We start from the raw sequence: 25,254 nt of genomic DNA, 5'->3' as shown, positions 1-25,254 counted from the left end.
AAATGAAAGTGAAAGTGATAGTGACTCTTTAAATGTGAAAGTGATAGTGACTTTTAAAATGAAAGTGAAACTTGAAAGTGGAAGTGCCTCTTTAAATGAAATGTATGACCCTGTCTCTACAGGAGATCATACAAGACACAATTCGAGGCTGAGAAGAACTGTACATCAAGTGGCTACAAGCTTACCGCTCAAAGTGTGCCATGTCTTGGGTATACCACCGGTAAGAAGAGGCTTAATTCTTTAATTGCTTTTATGTACCCCTAAATTGTTATATTGTAGCTATTTTAGCAACTTTATTGTCAATGTAGAAATAAATATTCGTGGTAGGGATGCTGACGGAAATAAAATAAAAACGGTATTTCTGGCATAAGTTTAAAATAAAAACTAACAAATTCACGAAATGAGAAAACGGCTAATTCATGATCCATTGCTCTTCAAATATTATATGCATATATCTCAATTTTCTGACAAACATTTATCTAGAAAATGAACATTTAAAGCATTTTTTGCTGATTAAACACCAGTATCCACTACTATGGAGTCTATGCCGCCTTCATCAGCATCCCCTACACACCCAGGCTTTCCTCTAGACTGAATAGCATCCGTACCAGTACCTTGTTGCTTTGATCCTGCAACCCTACCCATTTCTTGATTATCAAGACCTGGATCTAATTGGGTATCTGATGTTATTCGGCTGATCTTTGAAATAAATGCATTCGACGATCCTCGTATGCTACTAAAGGTTCTACTAATTGTCAAGGAAAGGGTATTGTCGTACAATAAAGGATTTATCACAGAGTTTATAGGTAATACTACTATTGAAAATAGAGCATACCAAGGACTAGCATCTATAATACCAAGCGTGTGTAGAGCACATATGATTATGAAGGGTACCCAACAGCAAAAGTCAGTAAAGATAATGACAGCGATCTTGCGGTTCATTTTCCGGTTCCTGTCGCTCACCATCTTGTTTGCGTGTCCGACAGTTAACATTTTCGAAGAGTTTGCAGATATCAAACCGATGACAAAATAGGACGTGGATATTATTGTGAAGCAAAGAAAGTTTATTGCAAGCACTGCCCATACATAATCCTTTTGCGGATCATCGCTACTGACAAAGTATTTGAACAGGCATACACCATCGTTGCCATAGAAATTGACTTTTTTGTACTGTAGTCCATTATATTTATCAGTGAACATTGCCTTCATCAGATCAATTATCACTTCCCATGATAGATATCTATCTTTCATCCTTCCGTAATATGCTGTGAGGACATTCTTGTGTTGAGATTTGTCTGGAAAACCAGCGAAAAGTGGAATACTTGAATCATATGAGTGTCCGTTCACGAAAAAGTCTGCAAAAGATGGTTGAAGTGGAACAACTGCTATCGCCATAGAAACAACAATAACTGCAAAGATGATGCTAATATTTCTGATAACACCTATCTTTGACAACCCACTACTACCCCCGAAAGAGTTTTTGACACCGTACATTCTTACAATACTCAACAAAGTCATTGAGAAAAGAGAGAACTGAGACCCAAGAGTACTTAGAACCCCCAACAATGAACATGCTTTACTAGTCAACCAGACTTTCTGTTTGTGACAATATAAGTCACCTTCAATATAATCTACAATAGAAATGGTCAGCAGATAGCCCCCTACTAATAAATCTCCGAGACTTATAAGCATAATGAGGAATTTGTTGAGTAAAGACACAACAGAAGAGCACTTCTTAATAGAAATAAGGTTCTGAATCACCACAACGCTGTTGAAAACCACTGCTAGTACCCCTATTGTCCAAGACATACCTTCCAGAATTTTGCCCTCGATAATATGTTTTCCACAACGATCATTGCATTCATCGGAGAGGTCCACACAATCAAAAATCCCATCACATTGCTGAGATTTCGCAACGAAGCTGCCTTTTCCACCACATTGGAAATGATTTGTGCAAGATAGTTCATCACTCCCGTCACCACAGTCATCAACTAAGTCGCAAACCTTTTGGTAAGGAAGACAACGATTGTTTTCACATACAAATACATCATTATTGTATGATCCTTGGGACTTTATAAGAAATGTGAGATAATTGCTGTTGACGACTGTGTAAGTTCTATCTAGGTACTGCCCCGGACATGAATCATGTCGCACAGGTCTAGTGAGTGGACATGGTGCATGATTACCACACTTTCCTGAACAACTCATGTACAGGTAAAGTTCTCCATACAGGTATTGGCAATCAAATGAATTAGCAGGTATGTGCATCAGCTTCTTCTCGATCAACCCAAACACATTTCCTCTCGGATATCCAAATGTCATTGGTTCGCAGTTTGGTGCAAGCTTTTCCAATGACCTTAGTCCATTCACGCAGTAAGATAAATCCATTATATTGCTTCCGGTATGGCTGCTTTTGGTGTACAGTTCTGGTGTTCCTCTAGAAAATTTACACACTGAATTTTCATTTCCACATGTATCTATGCCATCACAGAGCTCTTCCATTCCGATAAATTTAATGTCATTATTCAAACAACGATAATCGTCCAAGCAACTTGACTTATCAGATACAAATCGATAAGTATCACCTTCTCCACAAGTAGGCCAAATATCTGTTTCATCTATTCCATCCTGACAGTCAGTGGTACCATCTTTTAACCAAGCCAGGGGAATCTTCAAACTCTTTCCATTTAGTCGTCTGATGCAGGGTTTTTCAGTAAGTTGTCTACACATAATATTTTCTTCATCACTTCTGTCGGAACAGTCTGTAACATTGTCACACATCTTGTGTTTATGTAAGTTAGTACATGTTGGAGAGAGGTCAATGCACTCATTTTCTATTCCATCACTGCAGAGCATCATACTTTCTATTCCATGACACACAATTTGCTTCGATATAGTTGCTGGATATCCGTTGACTATGCAGTTCAGAGCAACCTTTGAGGGATCAGTACAGTTTGTTTGGTCCCAGTAGTTTTTACAATAGGGGCTGTACTCCGAGTTTACCCAGAAAGCTTTATCGATTGCGGGTTGTCTGTACTTAAACGCGCCACACCTTGTGAAGTTGTTGAGATAAACTTCATAATCAGGTTTAATTTCGTCTAAACTTTCGTCACCAATGAGTTCATTATTAGAATAATTGCATTTCTGTTCATTTGTTTTCAACTTTTTATCTTTTTTACAACTTGTAACGTTCCACAAGTTAGAGCCTTCAATATTCAAATTGAACCCGACTAAGATTGGAGGGTGATATGTTTCTTCACAGTGTTCACCGTAAGTATGGTTATTACACCAGGACTCATCTTTGCAGTATATCAAGTCACAGTAACCATCACATAATTTAGATGAAGGAATAGTCACCGAGCTGTGAACTTGGCAGTCAGCTTCATCTAAGTTGGTGTTGCTACACTGTTGGTCTCCATCACAAGAGTATGAAGTCTCAGCCTTGTATCCACTGCTGAATATCCCACTCTCTTCTTCGCAGATGTAGTATCCACAAAGAACGTCAATTTTACCTGCACCTCTAAGCTCTTCCTTGTGCCCTGCCCCACAGACTTGGTAAAAGTTTGGATCATTTTCACACAATTTGCTGAACTTACTCCAGCCAGGCAGAGCTGCTTCAATGTTGTAGTATGTGTCCGACTCAAGACATTTGAAGTATTGATTTCCTTTGTAGTCGGTACAAATCCACTTTAAAAATTTGTTGTGCTCTGCTATCTTGCAGGTGTCTGTAAAAATAAATATTAATAAATTATCAATTTTAATATAAGCCTTCAAATTATTTTTGATGACGATATGAACTTGGTGACAGGGGGGGGGGGGGGGGTGTACCTCAGGACAAAATGGCTACTCATCAGAAATAAAATTCGTATGTACAATTGTTGCCTCACATCTTGAAGTGGAATTCTTATTTTGCGGATAAAAACATCGAAATACAGTATACCAATTTAATTACCATTATTTGAGATACAGGATAGGAAAACGTTTTGCTGATGACTGCAAGTAGATGAAGTCTGATCAGTACCATAAGCACATTCTTCGACGATTGATTTGTTTTCATCACACACTATTTCATATAAACTCGTGTTGTAATTGCTCTGGATACCCGACCAGTTCAATCCAGTTTCCCAACTATTGCTTCCTTTAAAACCAAGCTCTTGGCAAATCAGCGTGGCTGACTTGTCACTTAACTTTTTTCCGGAAACTGTCCCATTCTAGGGATATTACTTATTAGCCAATCAGCTTCTAGCATTGGCAATTGAAGACCCAGAATAAATCTTTTTTTATGTGTGATCCTCAATTTTGAAGATGAACATTATTTATATTTTTTAACTAAGACCGATTTAATTTATAAAATTTACCTTTGAAGAGCCGGCACGATTAGCCAATAGAAGCCCATAGTTTTGTCCCAACTGGATCCGCTTATTCTCCTCATCGATGAGACTGAACTGAAACTTTCCTCCTGAAAAAAAAGATTGTTTTTATTTTGTTATGTTATTAAATCCTATAATTTACTATTAACTGCTAATAAAAAAAAAAATTTATAAAAGGACTTTCATTTATCAAAAACGCAAACGAATTAAACTTATGGCTCAGTGAAAATTCAGATATTGATTTAATAAAAATGAAATCATGGTTATAAGAGCTGTTGCTTTGCAGATGGCATACTGTACTTACTGGTTCGAGGATTCCGTCGTCAAAATTTGAAAATTCGAATATTTTAGACCACGCCCATTCAATATTAAAACACCTATATTGTTTTCTCTGGAAATGCTGAACGCCTAATTTTTTCAGAGACGGTAGATTATCAAATGTTGCATATGATCCGAAAACATGAGGCAAAACGGATTAGAAATGACGAAGTTATCAAGCATTTTGTGTATCTCGTTAACAAAATTGACTGGGTGATTATGTGACACCGTGACACGACACCTTAATTGGGCACCCTTAACAATTCCCATAATGTTTAACGGGGTAGTTAACGGGGTCACCTTATCACGTGATTAGGTAAACCAATCACCTGATCACACGTAATGAATAAACTCGTTATGCTTCGTATCTCGGTCATCTGAGAAGCTACAGTTCTAATTCTTTCAGGACAAACGTAATTCGAATGGCCAAACACAATTCAATAACATTTAGCTTGATCCGACTATCCAAACTGTCAAATAAATGTGAAAATGAACCTCCATTTGAAAAAAATGAACGCGAATATTTTTCGAGTTGACAAATTCCTCGAACCAGTGGTGGTACTTAGTCATACTAGAAGGAAGTTTTTCAATTGGGCACTCAGTGACTGAGCTATTAAGGCCAACGTTTGCACACTGACTTTTGGCCCACCCTGTATATTAGAAATCATTAATGTTTTCACTCTTATCAGTTATCACAAAATATCTGATATAATTGTAAATCTAACATACCCCCTTTTCTCATGTAACTCTTGTCTTTATCAAATCGAAGACACTCTCCATAGTACTTAACATTGATTCCTTTGTATGTGTGAAGTCTTGACAAGTCAACTTTATACTTTGGTGTTATCTCGATGTTGTTGATGGTGACTTCGTAGTACTCGTCCGTTACCGTCAGGTATATATCCGTTTCTCTGGCTAAGTCAGGCAAATCTGTAGTAATCTCCCCCATGTAACCTATTAGATTATTAGCTACAACAATGTTATAGTTTAAAGCATCCATTTTGCTGTGTAGAGTTAGAGTTTATCATATTATGTATTGATTGAATACTTGATAAAAAATTTAACTTTTGTTTTATTAACCCCATTTCTTGTTGAATTTGGAGGATTGGACCAGCTTTCTGTAACGATTTTTGTTGTTTAGGCGAAAGTCAAGGTGAAATATATTCTCCTGCTTCACGCTGTTGTTATCCATGATGTTGAAAGTGAAGCCACATCCTCTGTCATAGTTCCCAGTAAAAAGAGCATGTATGTAGAAGGAGGAAGAGACTTCCAGTTTCATGTTTGTAGTCATGTCTTGCTTTATGTGAGTGCTGGAGTATATCTGTTCCTTCAGATTGAAGTCAGAGAACTTGATCTGGTCAGGCCCTGAAATCGTTCATATGAGAGGCTTGGAATATTATTGATAGAAGATGTATGTATTTGATTTTTTTCCGAAAATCACCTCGTTATGTTCGGAATACCTAATAAGTGACTCCATAATGCTATTTTTTTTTCAATGTAAAAAAGGAACGATAACAGTATTATGCTATATACCCATTCAGAACCATATACCCTGTCAGAACTCCAAAAAGTGACTCAGCGGGTTTTATTATGACGGGTAAAAATAATAGTTCAAGGGGGCTATATTTATGAGTCGCATTTGAACTTGATTTCTCTTGGAAAATTTCTCTTTACATTCTTAACTTGCGAACAAATTGAAGCAGCAGACTTTAAGCTAGAAACTTTATTGAATAGAAATAATCATTCCACGTAACTACGTCTTCTTCAGTTCTGTAATAAAATTGTTAAACATGTGTAAAATTAACGACGGAAAGAAATTTAAAATAACATTAAAACAAAAACAGAGAAATAAAATTTACGAAATATGACCCAAAAATGTAATTCAAAAAATTCAAAACAACAAAAAATACGACAAGAAGAAATGTAAGCTAATACAACTAAATACTGTTGTACACATGTTACACATGTTTAACAATTTTATTACAGAACTGAAGAAGACGTAGTTACGTGGAATGATTATTTCTATTCAATAAAGTTTCTAGCTTAAAGTCTGCTGCTTCAATTTGTTTGCAAGTTAAGAGTGTAAAGAGAAATTCTCCAAGAGAAATCAAGGTAAAAATAATGGCGGGTAAAAATATGGCAAATTTTCCGAAATACTGGCAAATTTAACCCGCCATAATTAAACGAACTAAGGTATGAAGATTAAATAGAGACTAACCTGAGAGGACTAATGCTAATTGAATCACCAAAAGAAATACTATCACCGTCATGCTGGGTTGTTTGAATATCATCGCAGTTTGGGATCCTAAAGGTAAACAAAACAAGTTTCAATATGACCGCTTGGTTGATAAAAAATAAATAGATTCAACTTATAAATTCTGCTTCGCCATTATTTGGCTTGTATAACTTGGTCAACCATTGTTTAATCAAATAATCCTTTGGAGAGCTTTTTAAAATCAACATCACGGCATCAGCCCAAAACCTTAAAAATAACTTTAAATTGGTATTACAGTGGCAGAATTTACCAAATTGATAAAATCATGAAGACTACACATCCTTAACATTAAGTCCACCAATAAAATAATACAAGGAGTCACCAACTATTCTGGGAGGGAGACATTAGTTGAACATATTAGTTCACGCAAGTCTACGAAATTACAGATGATACATGGCCAGTGGACAAATTAAACTGTCCACTGACCACTCGACATGAAGCCGGTAGCTACTTACCGTCTCTTACTCACCAGTCACTATGACAACGATTCCGTGTTGTGTTGATAATCGGTGACGATTAATGCACGTGTTCTAAATACAATTAATTTCTCTCTGTAAAGTTAGCACTAAGCATATTACGTAAGCCGATTTGATTCACGTACTCTAGTTCGACATGCACTATAGTTCGACAACTTAAGCTCACCGGATATCAATTATCACCTCTGGCGAGTGGCGAAGTTCAATACGTGTCAAACTAGAGTCCAGGTAGCGTACTCTAGTTCGACAAAAAGTTTCTGCTTGTGATCCAACGGCTATTGACAGATCCTCATTGTTATAGGATCACAGGGTTCTGAGGGTTCTTACTTTAGTGACAGATTAAATTACGTTCAATGACAGATTAAACAATTTTCTGACATCTAGCAACCAGCGGTTAGAAATTCCAGAACATTTTAATATAGTTTTAATTATCCTGTTTGCCATTCGGTTCTGGTCTAGCTAACAGGAAAATAAATTGATATCCTACTGTTCCCGGTTCAGCAGCCTAATCTATAGACCGGTAGAATAGATTTCAAGCTCGTAAAGGATAGTCGCTTGAGATTGGAGATTTCAAAACTCTAGTTCGACAGTCAAAGTTCTTTTGTCGAACTTTAGTACGTGTCGAACTTGAGTCCAGGTAGCGCACTTTAGTTCGACAGAGTCGAACCTTAGGGTTTGTCGAACTACAGTGCGTGTCGAATTTGAGTACGTGTACCATGAGCAGAGTCCTACCGAAATTAAAGCAATAAACTTTTATTGAGCATCTAGCGTTGGCTGACGTTGAAAGAAAAGTGCGAGTCAGCAGTGATGTTCTTTAGACACGGTCGCCCCAAGTTCATTATGTGATACATTTTATGATCGATTGAAAGCAGTCACAAGCCTCGAGTTACATCGTTTTCATGACTACGTCTTTTAAATATTAAATTTTGTGCCTCACCAGCCTTACTCTTTACTTTTGAGTTATATCATACGATCATACACTACAGCTGTCTTTTATTGCAAGTTACTAATAACTATGAATACGAACCTGTGCGTTTGCTAGCCAGAATCCATTTTATTTTTACATTAAATCGATTCATTCTAAGGAGCCTTTTATCGATTAAAAACAAGTCAATTAAGCATAACATATTAATAACGCTTACACTGTCAAAGAACACTATACTGTATAGTTTACTTGCTTCATCCTGGGTTTTGATGACTTGATTGGCCTAATATTTCAGTAAATATAGCTCCTACAAATTAGAGGGAAGGTTTGAGTGTTACAAGCTGACCGCTAAAAGTGTGCCATGTCTTGGGTATACTACCGGTAAGAGAGGCTTAATTCTTTAATTGGTTTTATGTACCCCTAAATTGTTATATTATAACTATTTTAGCAACTTTATTGTCAATGTAGAAATAAATATTCGTGGTAGGGATGCTGAAGGAAATAGGATAAAAACGTTATTTCCTGGCATAAGTTTAAAATAAAAACTAACAAATTCACGAAATGAGAAAACGGTTAATTCATGAGCCATTGCTTTTCAAATATTAGTATTATATGTATATATCTCAATTTTCTGACAAACATTTATCTAGAAAAGGAACATTTTGCTGATTAAACACCAGTATCCACTAATATGAAGTTTATGCCACCTTTGTCAGCATCCCCTACACACTCAGGCTTTCCTCTAGACTGAATAGCATCCGTACCAGTAGATTGTTGCTCTGATCCTGCAACCCTACCCATTTCTTGATTATCAAGACCTGGATCTAATTGGGTATCTGATGTTATTCGGCTGATCTTTGAAATAAATGCATTCGACGATCCTTGTATGCTACTAAAGATTCTACTAATTGTCAAGGTAAGGGTATTGTCGTACAATAAAGGATTTATCACAGAGTTTATAGGTAATACTACTATTGAAAATAGAGCATACCAAGGACTAGCATCTATAATACCAAGCGTGTGTAGAGCACATATGATTATGAAGGGTACCCAACAGCAAAAGTCAGTAAAGATAATTACAGCAATCTTGCGGTTCATTTTCCGGTTCCTGTCGCTCACCATTTTGTTTGCGTGTCCGACAGTTAACATCTTCGAAGAATTTGCAGATATCAAACCGATGACAAAATAGGACGTGGATATTATTGTGAAGCAAAGAAAGTTTATTGCAAGCACTGCCCATACATAATCCTTTTGCGGATCATCGCTACTGACAAAGTATTTGAACAGGCATACACCATCGTTGCCATAGAAATTGACTTTTTTGTACTGTAGTCCATTATATTTATCAGTGAACATTGCCTTCATCAGATCAATTATCACTTCCCATGATAGATATCTATCTTTCATCCTTCCGTAATATGCTGTGAGGACATTCTTGTGTTGAGATTTGTCTGGAAAACCAGCGAAAAGTGGAATACTTGAATCATATGAGTGTCCGTTCACGAAAAAGTCTGCAAAAGATGGTTGAAGTGGAACAACTGCTATCGCCATAGAAACAACAATAACTGCAAAGATGATGCTAATATTTCTGATAACACCTATCTTTGACAACCCACTACTACCCCCGAAAGAGTTTTTGACACCGTACATTCTTACAATACTCAACAAAGTCATTGAGAAAAGAGAGAACTGAGACCCAAGAGTACTTAGAACCCCCAACAATGAACATGCTTTACTAGTCAACCAGACTTTTTGTTTGTGACAATATAAGTCACCTTCAATATAATCTACAATAGAAATGGTCAGCAGATAGCCCCCTACTAATAAATCTCCGAGACTTATAAGCATAATGAGGAATTTGTTGAGTAAAGACACAACAGAGAGGCACTTCTTAATAGAAATAAGGTTCTGAATCACCACAACGCTGTTGAAAACCACTGCTAGTACCCCTATTGTCCAAGACATACCTTTCAGAATTTTGCCCTCGATAATATGTTTTCCACAACGATCATTGCATTCATCGGAGAGGTCCACACAATCAAAAATCCCGTCACATTGCTGAGATTTCGCAACGAAGCTGCCTTTTCCACCACATTGGAAATGATTTGTGCAAGATAGTTCATCACTCCCGTCACCACAGTCATCAACTAAGTCGCAAACCTTTTGGTAAGGAAGACAACGATTGTTTTCACATACAAATACATCATTATTGTATGATCCTTGGGACTTTATAAGAAATGTGAGATAATTGTTGTTGACGACTGTGTAAGTTCTATCTAGGTACTGCCCCGGACATGAATCATGTCGCACAGGTCTAGTGAGTGGACATGGTGCATGATTACCACACTTTCCTGAACAACTCATGTACAGGTAAAGTTCTCCATACAGGTATTGGCAATCAAATGAATTAGCAGGTATGTGCATCAGCTTCTTCTCAATCAACCCAAACACATTTCCTCTCGGATATCCAAATGTCATTGGTTCGCAGTTTGGTGCAAGCTTTTCCAATGACCTTAGTCCATTCACGCAGTAAGATAAATCCATTATATTGCTTCCTGTATGGCTGATTTTGGTGTACAGGTCTGGTGTTCCTCTAGAAAATTTACACACTGAATTTTCATTTCCACATGTATCTATGCCATCACAGAGCTCTTCCATTCCGACAAATTTAATGTCATTATTCAAACAACGATAATCGTCCAAGCAACTTGACTTATCAGATACAAATCGATAAGTATCACCTTCTCCACAAGTAGGCCAAATATCTGTTTCATCTATTCCATCCTGACAGTCAGTGGTACCATCTTTTAACCAAGCCAGGGGAATCTTCAAACTCTTTCCATTTAGTCGTCTGATGCAGGTTTTTTCAGTAAGTTGTTTACACATAATATTTTCTTCATCACTTCTGTCCGAACAGTCGGTAACATTGTCACACATCTTGTGTTTATGTAAGTTGGTACATGTTGGAGAGAGGTCAATGCACTCATTTTCTATTCCATCACTGCAGAGCATCATACCTTCTATTCCATGACACACAATTTGCTTCGATATAGTTGCTGGATATCCGTTGACTATGCAGTTCAGAGCAACCTTTGAGGGATCAGTACAGTTTGTTTGGTCCCAGTAGTTTTTACAATAGGGGCTGTACTCCGAGTTTACCCAGAAAGCTTTATCGATTGCGGGTTGTCTGTACTTAAACGCGCCACACCTTGTGAAGTTGTTGAGATAAACTTCATAATCAGGTTTAAGTTCTACTAAACTTTCGTCACCAATGAGTTCATTATTAGAATAATTGCATTTATGTTCATTTGTTTTCAACTTTTTATCTTTTTTACAACTTGTAACGTTCCACAAGAAAGACCATTCAATATTCAACGTGAACCCAACTAAGATTGGAGGGTGATATGTTTCTTCACAGTGTTCACCGTAAGTATGGTTATTACACCAGGACTCATCTTCGCAGTATATCAAGTCACAGTAACCATCACATAATTTAGATGAAGGAATAGTCACCGAGCTGTGACCCTCGCAGTCAGCTTCATCTAAGTTTGTGTTGCTACACTGTTGGTCTCCATCACAAGAGTATGAAGTCTCAGCCTTGTATCCACTGCTGAATATCCCACTCTCTTCTTCACAGATGTAGTATCCACAAAGAACGTCAATTTTACTGCACCTCTAAGCTCTTCCTTGTGCCCTGCCCCACAGACTTGGTAAAAGTTTGGATCATTTTCACACAATTTGCTGAACTTACTCCAGCCAGGCAGAGCTGCTTCAATGTTGTAGTATGTGTCCGACTCAAGACATTTGAAGTATTGATTTCCTTTGTAGTCGGTACAAATCCACTTTAAAAATTTGTTGTGCTCTGCTATCTTGCAGGTGTCTGTAAAAATAAATATTAATAAATTATCAATTTTAATATAAGCCTTCAAATTATTTTTGATGATGGTATAAACTTGGTGGCAGGGGTGGGGGGGGGGGGGGGGGGGGGGTTAGGAAAAGAAGATTAATGGGATACCTCAGGAAAAAAATGGCTACTTATAAGAAATAATATTCGTACGTACAATTGTTGCCTCACGTCTTGATTCTTAAAGTGGAATTCTTGTTTTGCGGATAAAAACATCGAAATACAGTATACCAATTTAATTACCATTATTTGAGATACAGGATAGGAAAACGTCTTGCTGACGACTGCATGTAGAAGAAATCTGATCAGTACTATAAGCACATTCTTCGACGATTGATTTGTTTTCATCACATACTACTTCATGTAAACTCGTGTTGTAATTGCTCTGGATATCCGACCAGTTCAATCCAGTTTCCCAACTATTGCTTCCTTTAAAACCAAGCTCTTGGCAAATCAGTGTGGCTGACTTGTCACTAAACTTTTCTCCGCAAACTGTCCCATTCTAGGGTTATTAGCCAATCAGCTTCTAGCATTGGAAATTGAAGACCCAGAATCAATCTTTTTTATGTGTGAGCCTCAATTTTGAAGTTAAACATTATTCATATTTTGACACTAAGACCGATTTAATTTATAAACGTTACCTTTGAAGAGCCGGCACGATTAGCCAATAGAAGCCCATAGTTTTGTCCCAACTGGATCTGCTTATTCTCCTCATTGATGAGACTGAACTGAAACTTTCCTCCTGAAAAAGAAGATTGTTTTTATTTTGTAATGTTATTAAATCCTATAATTTTACTATTAACTGCTTATAAAAATTAAAAAAAGGACTTTAATTTATCAAAATCACGAACTAATTAAAATTATGGCTTAGAAAAATTCAGATGTTGATGTTTTCTTTATGAAATCATGGTTAGAAATCAACAATATTTTCACTCTTATCACAAAATATCTGATATAATTGTAAATCTAACATACCCCCTTTTCTCATGTAACTCTTGTCTTTATCAATTCGAATACATTCTCCTAAATACTCCACATTGATTCCCTCGTATGTGTGAAGTCTTGACAAGTCAACTTTAAACTTTGGTGTTATCTCGATGTTGTTGATGGTGACTTCGAAGTACTCGTCCGTTACCGTCACGTATATTTCCGTTTCTCTGGCTAAGTCAGGTAAATCTGTAGTAGTACCCCCCATGTAACCCCATATCCTGTTTAATTTGGAGGACTGCTCCAGTTTTCTGTAACGATTTTTATTGTTAAGTCGAAAGTCAAGGTGAAATATATGCTCCTGCTCCACGATGTTGTTATCCATGATGTTGAAATTGAAGCCGCATCCTCTGTCATAGTTTCCAGTAAAAAGAGCATGTATGTAGAAGGAGGAAGAGACTTCCAGTTTGATCATGTTTGAAGTCAACTCTTGCACTATGTGACCGCTGGGGTATATTCGTTCTTTCAGATTAAAGTCAGAAAACTTGATCTGGTCAGGCCCTGAAATCGGAAATAAATTTCAACATGAAGCAAATAAAAATGTTTACTGCACATATTAGCCGTTTATATGAGAGGGTCGAAATGTTTTTTGATAAAGGATGTATATATTGGGAATTGGGATCATGTGAAAATTTGTACACGCTATTTTCTTTAACGTCAATTTTTCGTCCCCCAGAGAATCCCGGTAGAAAGAGATGTTACTGTACTGATTTTGGCTTTGGTGAGCCAGGATAAACTTAATTTAAGTTTTCAACATGAAAGTTGGTGCTTCAATACTACTCAGATGACGATGTATCGCATGTAGGGACCTCACACCAGAAATATTCGTCACTAAAAAATAAGTTTATCTAAACTTATTTTGTTACTTTTGTTACTGCAAAAGTAACAAAAGTAACAAAAAATATGGCTTGTAAAAATATGGCGGATTTTCTGAAAACCTGCCAAATCTCATCCGCCACTTTTTGCCTGCAACATTATTTTCACAAAAACATTTGAAATCCACAGAATTCTACCTGCCATATTGCAAAATTCTATACAATTTTCCTTCAAGACTACGTATTTTTTTGCAGTTTCAAAGTAAAATAACATTTAAAATTCATCACCCCACATGACATAGGGTTACCCTGGCGAAATATTGTTGGAAAACTGTATGTTAGGGTTAGGGTTTCAGCATATGCTTCACTTTGGGATTGTGTTAGGGTTAGGGTTGGGGTTAGAGTAGCCAGTAGAGGGTTAAGGTTTCGAATAGATAATGTCACGCGACAGTCGCAAGTGTAGAGTGATTAATCATCATCCCGTCCAACAACAACAACAACAACAATGGCGAACCTAGCAAGCTAGGATCGAGGAGCCGATCCTGTGGCCACGGTCCTTTCGGTACAGACATCCAGTCAATTACAACCAAAGTATCTGATTTTTTTCGAATAAAACCACCTCGTTATGGAAGGAATGATAAAATTAAAACATTTAACTGATTTTAAAAATTTCCTCGAACAAAGCTTTTGACTAGCGGGTTTCTAATAAAGGACCACCCTGCGTATACTCAAAATATAATTTTGTCCGTAGGCAATTCTTTAGCTTTAGTTTAAAACATTTAAAAATAGGTATACTTACCAGTATAAGATCTACATGTAGATACACCACAGAGCTCATATCGGGGGGAAGTTCCTTCAGCATTATAACACCAGGGGCCTGGTTCACTGATGAATAGATTAACAGTAACCACAATATATTGTGGGATTCTCAAAGGCAACTTCATGGATCATTTCAGGATCCCCTTTCGGTTTGGTGTTTTTGTAAATTTTAATTAATTAATATTTGACACTTTGCCCCAGGCCCAGGGGTGTAGGAGGCGGGGGGGCAGGGGGCATCCCCCCATAAAATCTGGGCAAGGGGCCAAAAAGGGCCATCTTTTTAATTTAAGTTTCTAAAAATTTTTGGGAAACAAATTTGTTTTCGTTTTTTTACCAACAATTTTCTAAGTCAAAAATGTTCAAAATTTTCTTGGAAACTACTTTTGTTCATTATTCATGCTACCCTGATCATTATGAGCCATAAATATTTGTTCGGGTTTCAAAGTCCGTACCTACATTCGGAAGACTGTGGATGTGATTAGTTTCATATACTTTTTGAAAACGTGATATTTGGCCCGCAGATTTGAAGGAAAATACGCGAATTTGGTCCTCAGATTTAAAGGAAAATGCGCAATTAGTCGCAGAGAACTGAAAAAAAAATTCAGGCTGTGAAGCGCCAAAAATATTTAGAATTTGGCTTCATGGCAATGGTATGCTTTGTGTAGGAAGACTTTGGACTTACCCATCTGGATTCCTGCAGTAGTTATCGTTCAGTCCTGCATTATAGTATCTGAAAATGTTGTTGTGATAGAATCTTTTGCAAAACCTCGAATTAAATTTGAATTGTGTTCATATCACTATATACTCACAAAGAAATTATGACTAATTAATTCTATAATCTATGATTGTTAATAATTTAGAACATTTTGAAGCCGTAATTTATCAGGAAAGACACATTTCCCCTGTGCAAGGTCTGAAAAAGCAACAAGAAAACTTACCTCTCGGGAGTTACACCGTGTTTATTAGGTGACTGAGAATCCCATCTCTGACACACGCGTCCTGATACCGTGACAGCCACATCTCCTCTGTACGATAAACCATCATCACCATCTTCAACACACACTGGGCCTAGTGTTTAATCGATCAGTGTCCGAGCGTGCTAAATCACTTTACACTCGATGTTCGAGATTTTTCTGAATCGATGTATTTTCGAACGCTGATTCCGAATCACCCCACATAATATAAAAATGCTTTCCTGGTGAGATATCGGCGAATAAACTGTCTCGATCACGTGATACGATCATACAGGGAAGTTGATCTAATTTCTCATTAGGGTTAGGGCTTCAGCATCTGCATATGATTCAGTTTGAGTTAGAGATTGGGTAAGGGTTAGGATTTGAATCAGATAAGAGGATTAGGGTTTCGAATAGTCATTCAGGGCCACATAAAGAACATGTTAAAAAAGTCACGTGACAGTCGAGTGTAGAGTGATTTATCATCATCCCGTCCACTATAACAAGTACAACCAAAGTATTTGATTTTTTCGAATAAAACCACCTCGTTACGGAAGGAATGATAAAATTAAAACATAACTGATTTTAAAAATTTCCTCGAACAAAGCTTTTGACTAGCGGGTTTCTAATAAAGGATCACCCTGCGTATACTCAAAATAATATTCTTTCTGTAGGCAATTCTCTAGCTTTAGTTTGAAACATTCAAAAATAGGTATACTTACCAGTATAAGATCTACATGTAGGTACACCACAGAGCTCCCATCGGGGGAAAGTTCCTTCAGCATTATAACACCAGGGGCCTGGTTCACTGAAGAATAGATTAACACATTATTGTGGGATTCTCAAAAGCAACTTCATGGATCATTTCAGGATCCCCTTTCGGTTTGGTGTTTTTGTAAATTTCAATTAATTAATATTTGATACTTTGCCCCTACTTTCGTGTCAACTTCATGACAGTGGTATGCTTTGTGTAGGAAGACTTACCCATCTGGATTCCTGCAGTTGTTATCGTTCAGTCCTGAATTGGGGTATCTGAAAATTTTGTGATTAAATCTTTTGCAAACCTCGAATTAAATTTGAATTGTGTTCACATCACTATATAATTGCATGGTCTCACAAAGAAATTATGACATGTTTCATACCGCTATGAACCCGTCATTGAATTATGACATGTTTAATACCGCTATGAACCCGTCATAAGCCGGGGACTACTATGGAAGTGATGATGCTGTGTTGTTGAAAGACCTTCGACCAATCAAAGATATACCCCATCACGCCAAGCAGTTATGCTTGTAGGTGAATATACACTTATAAATTACAACAACTTTATAACACTCCCCATTCTATTGATTAATTATTAATAATTTTAGAACATTTTGAAGCCGTAATTTATCACGAAAGACACATTTTCCTGCGCAAGGTCTGAAAAAGCAACAAGAAAACTCACCTCTCGGGAGTTACACCGTGTTTATTAGGTGATTGAGAGTCCCATCTCTGACAGACGCGTCCTGATACCGTGACAGCCACATCTCCTCTGTACGATAAACCATCATCACCATCTTCAACACACACTGGGCCTAGGGTTTAATCGATCAAGAAAAAGTATCATTTTAGAACAGTTAGAAGCTAAGTTAGTATATATTATTATTTTTTAGGATGGTGTGTGACAGTAACGAGTCCGCATGGCAGTGAAAGCAGCCAGTAAGTTTATCGCCTCGACAAAGATCGCTGGATACCTTCTTTGTGCAACTTTTTCCATCATTGCTAGTACGACACTCAATTTTGGGACATGGAATGTTTGTGGTCTCTCCACCACTCACAGGCAACATCTTGTTGCAGAGGACATCGACAGATACGATTTAGATATTTTGGCCTTACAAGAAACCAAAACTCGTGAATTCTTGGAAACAACACTTCCCGGTCATCATAGACTGTTTCTGTTTGACCAGAAGCAGGGTAGACATGGAGGTCTTGGTTTTGTTGTTAACAAGCGTTTTATGGACAGTGTTTTATCACATCATCAGATCAGTGACAGAGTCGTTTACATGGACGTTAAACTAAAGCCCAATTGGGTAAACAAACCACCTTGTTATATCAGAATTATTAATTGTTACAGTCCTACTAATCCAAAATCAGTCCAGAACCCTCAACTAGCTGATCAATTTTATGGTGAGCTTCTTGAGGCTATCAGTGTTCCTGCTCGATTTGAAGTATGGATGTTAGGTGACTTCAATGCCAAGTTAGGCAAGCGTTCACTTGTTGATGAAGAAAATGGTTTACAGCAGCACATAGGTAGGCATGGTGTTGGTAGAAGGAACGAGAATGGAGAGAGATTGTTACATTTTCTGGCAGCAAATGGCTTATTTGCTACCAATACTTCATTCTCCCACAGCAGCAGGCATATAACTACACGCACTGGATGGATAAGAGACCAATCCACCCGAAAGAGTAAACCATACTTCTCACAGATAGACTATATACTTTGCAAGTCCAGGAGCAAAGCACTACTGACTGATGCAAGGTCATATGCAGGAACTAAGCACCGCAGTGACCACAAGCTTGTAGTTGCGAAAGCAGATTTTTCCCTGCGTTATAGTTTCTACAGGAAGAAGAGGACTACTCAGAAGGCATACAACACAACCACTCTTGTAGGTAGCATTGCAGCGCAACAACAGTTTAAATCTGTACTTACTGATAATATCAACCGACTAGTATCTGAACCTGACTATTCTTCTAATGATACTTGTCAACAGTTCGGTAAACTATTTAAAAGTGTTGAGACTGCTGCTATCTCCACTGTGGGTCTACGCGAGTCACAGCGAAAGAGACACCACTCTTCTGATAGTGAAGTTGTTAAAATGTCAGAGGAAAGAAAACGATTGCTACAACTTCTGAATAATAATGAATACAGAGACAGAAAGGACTTGAGATCAAAAATTAACAAACTCTCAAATGACATTAAGAAGCGACTGAATACTCTCAGAATAGAAGTTGCAAACAGTCTTACAGACTCTATCAATAATACAGACGATGGCCGTAAAATGTTTGAAGCTGTCCGGCAACTAATAACTATCAGGTAACAAGAAATCAGACTCCATCTCTGTTTTTAACGACAACAATCAACTGGTAGATAATGAGCGTGACAAAGCTGACATTATACGCAACTATTTTGAGCAACACTACACAGGACCAGACAGCGAACCTCCACTTGAGCCGTTTGTTGGCAGTCCTCAGCCACTAAACAATCCCATCACATCCTTTGAAGTGGAACAAGCTGCCAAAAAGCTAAGAAATGGTAAGGCTGTTGGTCCTGATGGTATTCCTAACGAATTCCTTAAACACTCCCCACCTATTTTCTATTCTACATTTGCACAGCTGACCAATCAATCATTTGAACGTCATGAACATGTACCTTCATTCACTGAAGGATTCCTTACCCCACTGCAAAACCTGTAAGCCGTGGACCTTTAAAAAGTCTGCGCCCTCTTTGTCTTCTAAACGGCACCAGGAAGATATTGTCCATGATAGTCCTTAGACGCATTCAAAGACAAGTTTCTCAGTACACAGGACCTTGGCAAAATGCCTACAAGCCTGGCCATAGCTGTGCAAATATTGTTTGGACACAACGGATCCTATAAGTTTCAGTTGTGAAGGAGAAACGCTGGTCTCTACACAAAATGGGTATTGATATGTCATCTGCATTCGACACCATTAAGAGATCAGTTTTGCTAGAACTTCTTGCTGATGCTGGTTGTAGTGAAGACGACATCCGACTGGTAAGGTACCTACTCTCATGTACCAAACTGAAGATTAAAGTGAGGTCTACCGTATCAGGGGAATTCATTGTCACGATAGGTGCGTTCCAAGGTGATAGTTTGTCTGGAAACCTTTTCACCCTGTATTTGGCTGGCGCACTTTATCACCTTCGTGCCTTTATGTCTTATCTAAGACCCAACCCTCCGTTTGCTGAAAACCTGCTACCTCTTGAGTGGGAGTACGCAGACGACGCAGACTTCACAGACGAGGATAAAAAGAATTTGGAGTCCATGTTACCAATATGCAAGGAGATATTGGAGGAGTGGAATCTTTTTGTCAACGAATCAAAAACAGAGTTCACACATATCTATCTGGCCGAGAAGAACGAAGTTGATGACAAAGGAGAGCCACTTCGAGGAAGAGAGCCCTGGAGATCATCTATCTCACTTGGTTCCAAATTGTGCAGCAACGAGGACATAAAAAGACGATGTATTCTGGCAAATCTTGCTTTCCAAACCTACAAGAAAGTTTGGGAACAAGGTAAACGCATACCTCTTAAGACCAGACTTAAGATCTACGAAGCCCAGGTGGTCTCCGTCTTAATGTATAATTGTAGCTGCTGGGCTGCTTCAAAGCAGCTACTGAGTAAACTGGATATCTGCTACAGAAAGCATCTGAGGCAAATCATCAGAATGACTTACCCTAATATAATCAAAAACGACACCCTTTACAAGAGATGTGAAGTGGTTCCACTCAGTGAGCGTGTTGCATGTGCACGATGGAGGATGCTCGGACATGTCCTTCGCAGTGATAACAACTCACCTGCACAGCTTGCATTACACTTTGCAGTAGAGAGTCAGAGTACCAAAAAGGGTAGAGTAGGCAGACACCAGTCGAACTTGCTTAATACTATTAAATTTGATTTAGGTAGTAGGAACATTCCATTTGTAAATACAGACGATTTGTACTGAGAATTTTCCTTCCTACAGTGAAGGAGATTCTCAAAGACTGGAACCTCCAAGTAAATGAAAGTAAAACTGAATTCAGTACCTTCTACCTAGCGAAAAAATCTGATAAAGATACAAACGGTCAGCCATTAGCTAATAACGAACCATGGCGAAGTAACAAGTCACTAGGTTCCTTACTGTGTACTGAGAAGGACATTCAAAGAAGAAGAATCCTAGCTGAGATTGCTTTTAAGAACTTTGAAAAAGTTTGGCTGTCTGGTAAGAAAATATCCCTTGAAAGAAAGCTGAGGTTATACGATGCTCAAGTTGTATCTGTATTGATTTACAACTCAAATAGTTGGAGTCCTAAGAAAGCAACCATGGAGAAAATGGACACACTCCATCGTAGACACCTCAGGTCCATTTTAAACATCAAATGGCCTAAAGGTATGATAAGCAACAAAGCATTGTATGAAAGGTGCAAAGTTGAAAAGTTATCCAAGCGTATTGAACACCAGCGGTGGAAAATGTTTGGACACATTCTCAGGAGTATGGAGAACACCCCAGCCCAAACGGCTCTCTCATTTGCTATTGAATCAGATAATTTATTCATTGGAAGATTGGGGAGACCTAGAATGAACTTGTTATCGGTTTTAAGAAGTGATTTAAATAGTAGAAGTTTGCAAATAAACAACTTATATGAATTGAACGAAATTAAAGATATAGCTGCATGCAACAGATGTTGGGAAAATCTTTTTCAAGGGTACAGTTTACCGCATTAAGGTATTTTTAAGAATCATTTTTGTCGGTAAGATCCTGTTTTATAATAATAATAAGACGATTTGTACAATTTAAGACTTTTAGCCTCTGATAGAGCGGGATGGAAGAAGTTGTTATAGCTTGTGTATCAGTATTTCTTTTTTTCTGGCTACTTATCAGATCTTTAAGATGTTCATTTATGTTCTATTTTTGATTTGAATAAAGTTATATAATATATAATAACTTCTAACTGTTCTAAAATGAACAGTTTGATATATATATCAAACATTTGATATATATATCAAACATCTATTGCATTAAAATCAATTTTGAAGGGTTAACCCTGTCAGTGTCCGAGCGTGCTAAATCACTATACACTCGATGTTTGAGATTTTTCTGAATCAATGTATTTTCGAACGCTGATTCCGAATCACCCCACATGATATAAAAATGCTCCCCTGGTGATATATCGACGGGGTGAGATATCGGCGAAAAACTGTTTCGATCATGTGATACGATCATACAGGGAAGTTGATCTAATTTCTCATTAGGGTTAGGGCTTCAGTTAGAGATTGGGTTAGGGTTACAGTTGGAATCAGATAAGAGGAATAGGATTTCGAATAGTCATTCAGGGCCACATAGAGAACATGTTAAAAAATTCACGGGACAGTTGAGTGTAGAGTGATTAATCATCATCCATAGTTTGTAATTACACAATAAGTTCCGCATTTCTAAGAGTTATACGACCAGACCGATGGTGTTTACTGTTAAGGCCTAGCAGTAGACATAGGTAAAATATCAAATCAACAAGCAGAACGTTGGAACAAGATTAGACAAGTTATTATCAATATCAGAAATGATATGCAATTGGCATATCCTACCAGACCCCTTGAGCGCGATTTTACGTGTGAGACACAGTTGTTCCTTTTTTGTCATGCAGGTCTGAGTATCAAAGCACAATAGTTTATAGTTCCCGACTCAGGGCACAATAGTACCCTGATGGCTGATTCGCATGCAAGACTTTGGGGCCGGAGTGATATGATCCACCATATACGTCATCAAGTAATTAACATGCAAGCTTGAAGCTTGTGGCGTATAATTAATGATGTGATCCATGGATTGAATATAATTGACCTAGAAATGGGCTAGATCTGGGGTAGAGTTCATATGACAGATCATATATACATTTGTACACGTTGATTTGGTCTGATTTTAATGCGCGTTGATTCGAAAAAGCCACGTCAGCCACAATATTATCAACAATCGCCCTGGCGGCCATGCTGGCCAGCCAGGGCACAGTCCCGATTGCTCCTGATCCACCCCTTGGTCTAACTTATGGTCTAACTTATGGTCCTGGCACAGTCCCGACTGCTACCGCTCCTGCACTTAGTCTAACGTACGATCCTGGCAGCAACATCTCAGATGGAGGAATAGATTGGAACTGCAACACAAAACAGAACATAAACTCAACAAACATCGAACAGACACCGAATTACCACTCTAGAAATGGTTTGGAAACTTTAAATGATAATTGCTGTAATGGCCACTATCAGTCGTACAACTACATAGAGATAAGAAGAACTATTTGTAAAAGTACATTACACGCAATAGAACATATTAAAATAGTAATTGTACATTGCACAAGACTTTTCGAGCTAATATTCCTGGAGTTATTGCAGTCCTGCGTTAAAACATTGATGAACATTGTAGGAACTTGCATGTATTACTTTGAGGTATGGGGCAGACAAGGACATGAATTTATAGTGTGGTTTTGGAATGTGAGTTACAGTTTCGAGCGTTTAAACAGCAATTTAATTTATAACATATGCAGTAGATATATCTCTAACGTTATGAATGAACTTAATGACGGTTTTATGACGAGTATGTTACGGTCCTCTTGCTCAGCCATGTCACTGCTGCACGCCTCTTCTAGGTTTTGTTCCGCGCCCGCTGGTCTTTCCCAGCCAGAGCCCACTAGTAGAGCTCAGCCTCCTCGCGCCTTGTCTCCGCATGCGTCGCGAACCGCGTCTCAACTGAGTGTACTTGTCCTTCAGCATAGCAACTCCCCCACATACACTCCTCACAATCCCACTCACAGTGCACAGTGTAACAGATTGGGTAGTGACAGGTCTCTGCGAGTTGGGGACTGGTTTCAGATAGCTGTAGTTGTCCTTTTGAGCCTCTGCTTCCTTGTTGCGACGCTCATAGCCGCTATTTTGCTACTTTTACTTAGGGAACTCAGAAGCAGACCACTGGCCCCTACCGTTCCTGTTTACGTCAATGAAAAAGTAGAAAACCAATGTCTTAGTTCTAGTAAAACCTCGTGTAAACAGATCTCTCAACCCGGTTGTTTTTCCAATTCAATTTTTGATTTTTCTGTTTTGAAACTTGGAAGTTTGTTTCCACCACCTTGGCTGACTAATGCAACAGTGATGATGGCGAACGGCTCTGGGAAAACAGACGAGGTTAAAGAATCAAGTGAGACAGAGGATAACGACACTGATATTACCGAAGTAAGTGCCACTGAAGGTCTCCTGAAGCCGACCAACAATGTGCAATCATCTTGCCAGAAAACTCCCGCCAAGAAGCTCAACAGACGTCTAAGTAACGTGAGCTGGGGTAACACTGAAACAAGTGATGATGCTGGATCTGAGTCAAGTCTTTCAGGTTCACAGACAAAGAGTGATACAAACAGGCGGAGCACAGTGTGGATCAGAGATGACGGTGAGATATTTCTTGACAAAGGGAAGTCCTGCAAGCTTGGTTACATAAGCGACTACATCAGTACTGAGAGCAATGCTAACCCCTGTGCAGAACTCACTGCTACTGTTGGGAAACTCTGTACACCAAGCAACAAAGATAGGTACAAAATCGTCCTCAAACATGGTGTGGAGACCAAACTGACAGATGTTGATCTAAAAAAGGGGGCAAAGAAGCTTAAGAAGACCGCAACCCCTAAAATGTCTGAACTATCCGTAAACCTGGACGAACCGTCTGAACTTTGCTCTTTTGTCAAATGCCACCAGGATCGTATCAACAAAACGGTTGAGGACGTTTTTCAGTTGGATGTTAAGTTTGACAAGACCACTATTTATCGGATGAATGACCCCTCACACAGCATTCCATACGGCAACACTAGCCAGGAAAACAGCAATTTCTGTCCAGTAGTTGCAGTGTTGGCACTTGGTCTGAAGGATCCACGCCCCATGTACATCAAGACCCAAGCTGGGAGTCAAGTAACCCACAAAGCGGCCCTTATGTCTGGCACGTTGTGCGTACTCAGTGGCAAGACAGAGTTGAGATACAGTGCAGTGAGTGATTGCAACAACAGAATCGAAAATCTGAGCAAGACAAATGTGTTCACACAAACGATAAAGGAGTGCAATGGTAAGATTGATGACCTTGTGGAGAACATAAACGGCACGAAAGATGACCTTCAGTCAATGAGGAAGATTCTGAACGACCTTAGTCAAAATGGAGTAGACATCATGAAGAAATCGGTGGAAGACATGGGGAGCTACTACAATAGTGTCTTCTGCGATGAAACAAGGGAACAAATTAAAGATATCCACGCGTTTGTAACACACCAAATGTGCGAGGTTGCAATTCAAACTGACCCTTTGATAAAAGAAATAGCAACGTTAGGAGAACAACCGAACCTAGCCTCGCCTTCTCCTAAATTTGGTTTCCCCGATCCAACAAAGCCCTCCCTCAAAGTCATGGTCGAAAGTGGTCAACCCATCAACGTTTGGCTCGTTACCGATTCAATTATGAGACACATCGATGAGTCATGCTTGGAATTTAGGAAATATAGGTCGAATTTCAAAAGAATTGACTTTACATGTAGTGAATCACTGACCGGAGAATACATGATGGGGAGTCAAATAGCAACAGAGAAGCCTCAACTAATATATGTACATCTCGGCATCAATGATATACACAAAGGAGAG

The 25,254-nt window shown here is 38.4% G+C and overlaps 3 protein-coding genes across 4 annotated transcripts in view; 1 reads left to right on the top strand and 2 right to left on the bottom strand.

The window, feature by feature from the left end:
• Positions 1-25,254, top strand: part of LOC134825213 (uncharacterized) — a 55,164-nt gene that overhangs the window by 5,641 nt on the left and 24,269 nt on the right. For both annotated transcript variants that reach the window (XM_063837366.1, XM_063837367.1), the window contains exon 9: positions 123-220. In XM_063837366.1, the coding sequence (XP_063693436.1) occupies positions 123-220 (98 nt within the window). The remainder of the gene's footprint in view (positions 1-122; positions 221-25,254) is intronic.
• LOC134825388 (uncharacterized) lies at positions 514-1,883 on the bottom strand. Its single transcript, XM_063837566.1, has one exon. It carries the CDS (start codon positions 1,807-1,809, stop codon positions 514-516), a length of 1,296 nt encoding a protein of 431 aa, XP_063693636.1. The 5' UTR covers positions 1,810-1,883.
• LOC134825212 (uncharacterized) lies at positions 8,895-12,018 on the bottom strand. Its single transcript, XM_063837365.1, has one exon. It carries the CDS (start codon positions 11,377-11,379, stop codon positions 9,034-9,036), a length of 2,346 nt encoding a protein of 781 aa, XP_063693435.1. The 5' UTR covers positions 11,380-12,018; the 3' UTR covers positions 8,895-9,033.

The sequence above is a fragment of the Bolinopsis microptera genome, chromosome 13, assembly GCF_026151205.1.
Source record: "Bolinopsis microptera isolate Bmic1 chromosome 13, MBARI_Bmic_1.0, whole genome shotgun sequence".
NCBI classification, from domain to species: Eukaryota; Metazoa; Ctenophora; class Tentaculata; order Lobata; family Bolinopsidae; genus Bolinopsis; species Bolinopsis microptera.
This window is presented reverse-complemented; position numbering and strand designations above follow the sequence as displayed.

What these genes read in the sequence shown, in the direction of transcription:
- LOC134825388 (XM_063837566.1), bottom strand. Translation starts at nt 1,809, where the DNA reads ATGTCTTGGACAATAGGGGTACTAGCAGTGGTTTTCAACAGCGTTGTG.
- LOC134825212 (XM_063837365.1), bottom strand. Translation starts at nt 11,379, where the DNA reads ATGATGCTCTGCAGTGATGGAATAGAAAATGAGTGCATTGACCTCTCT.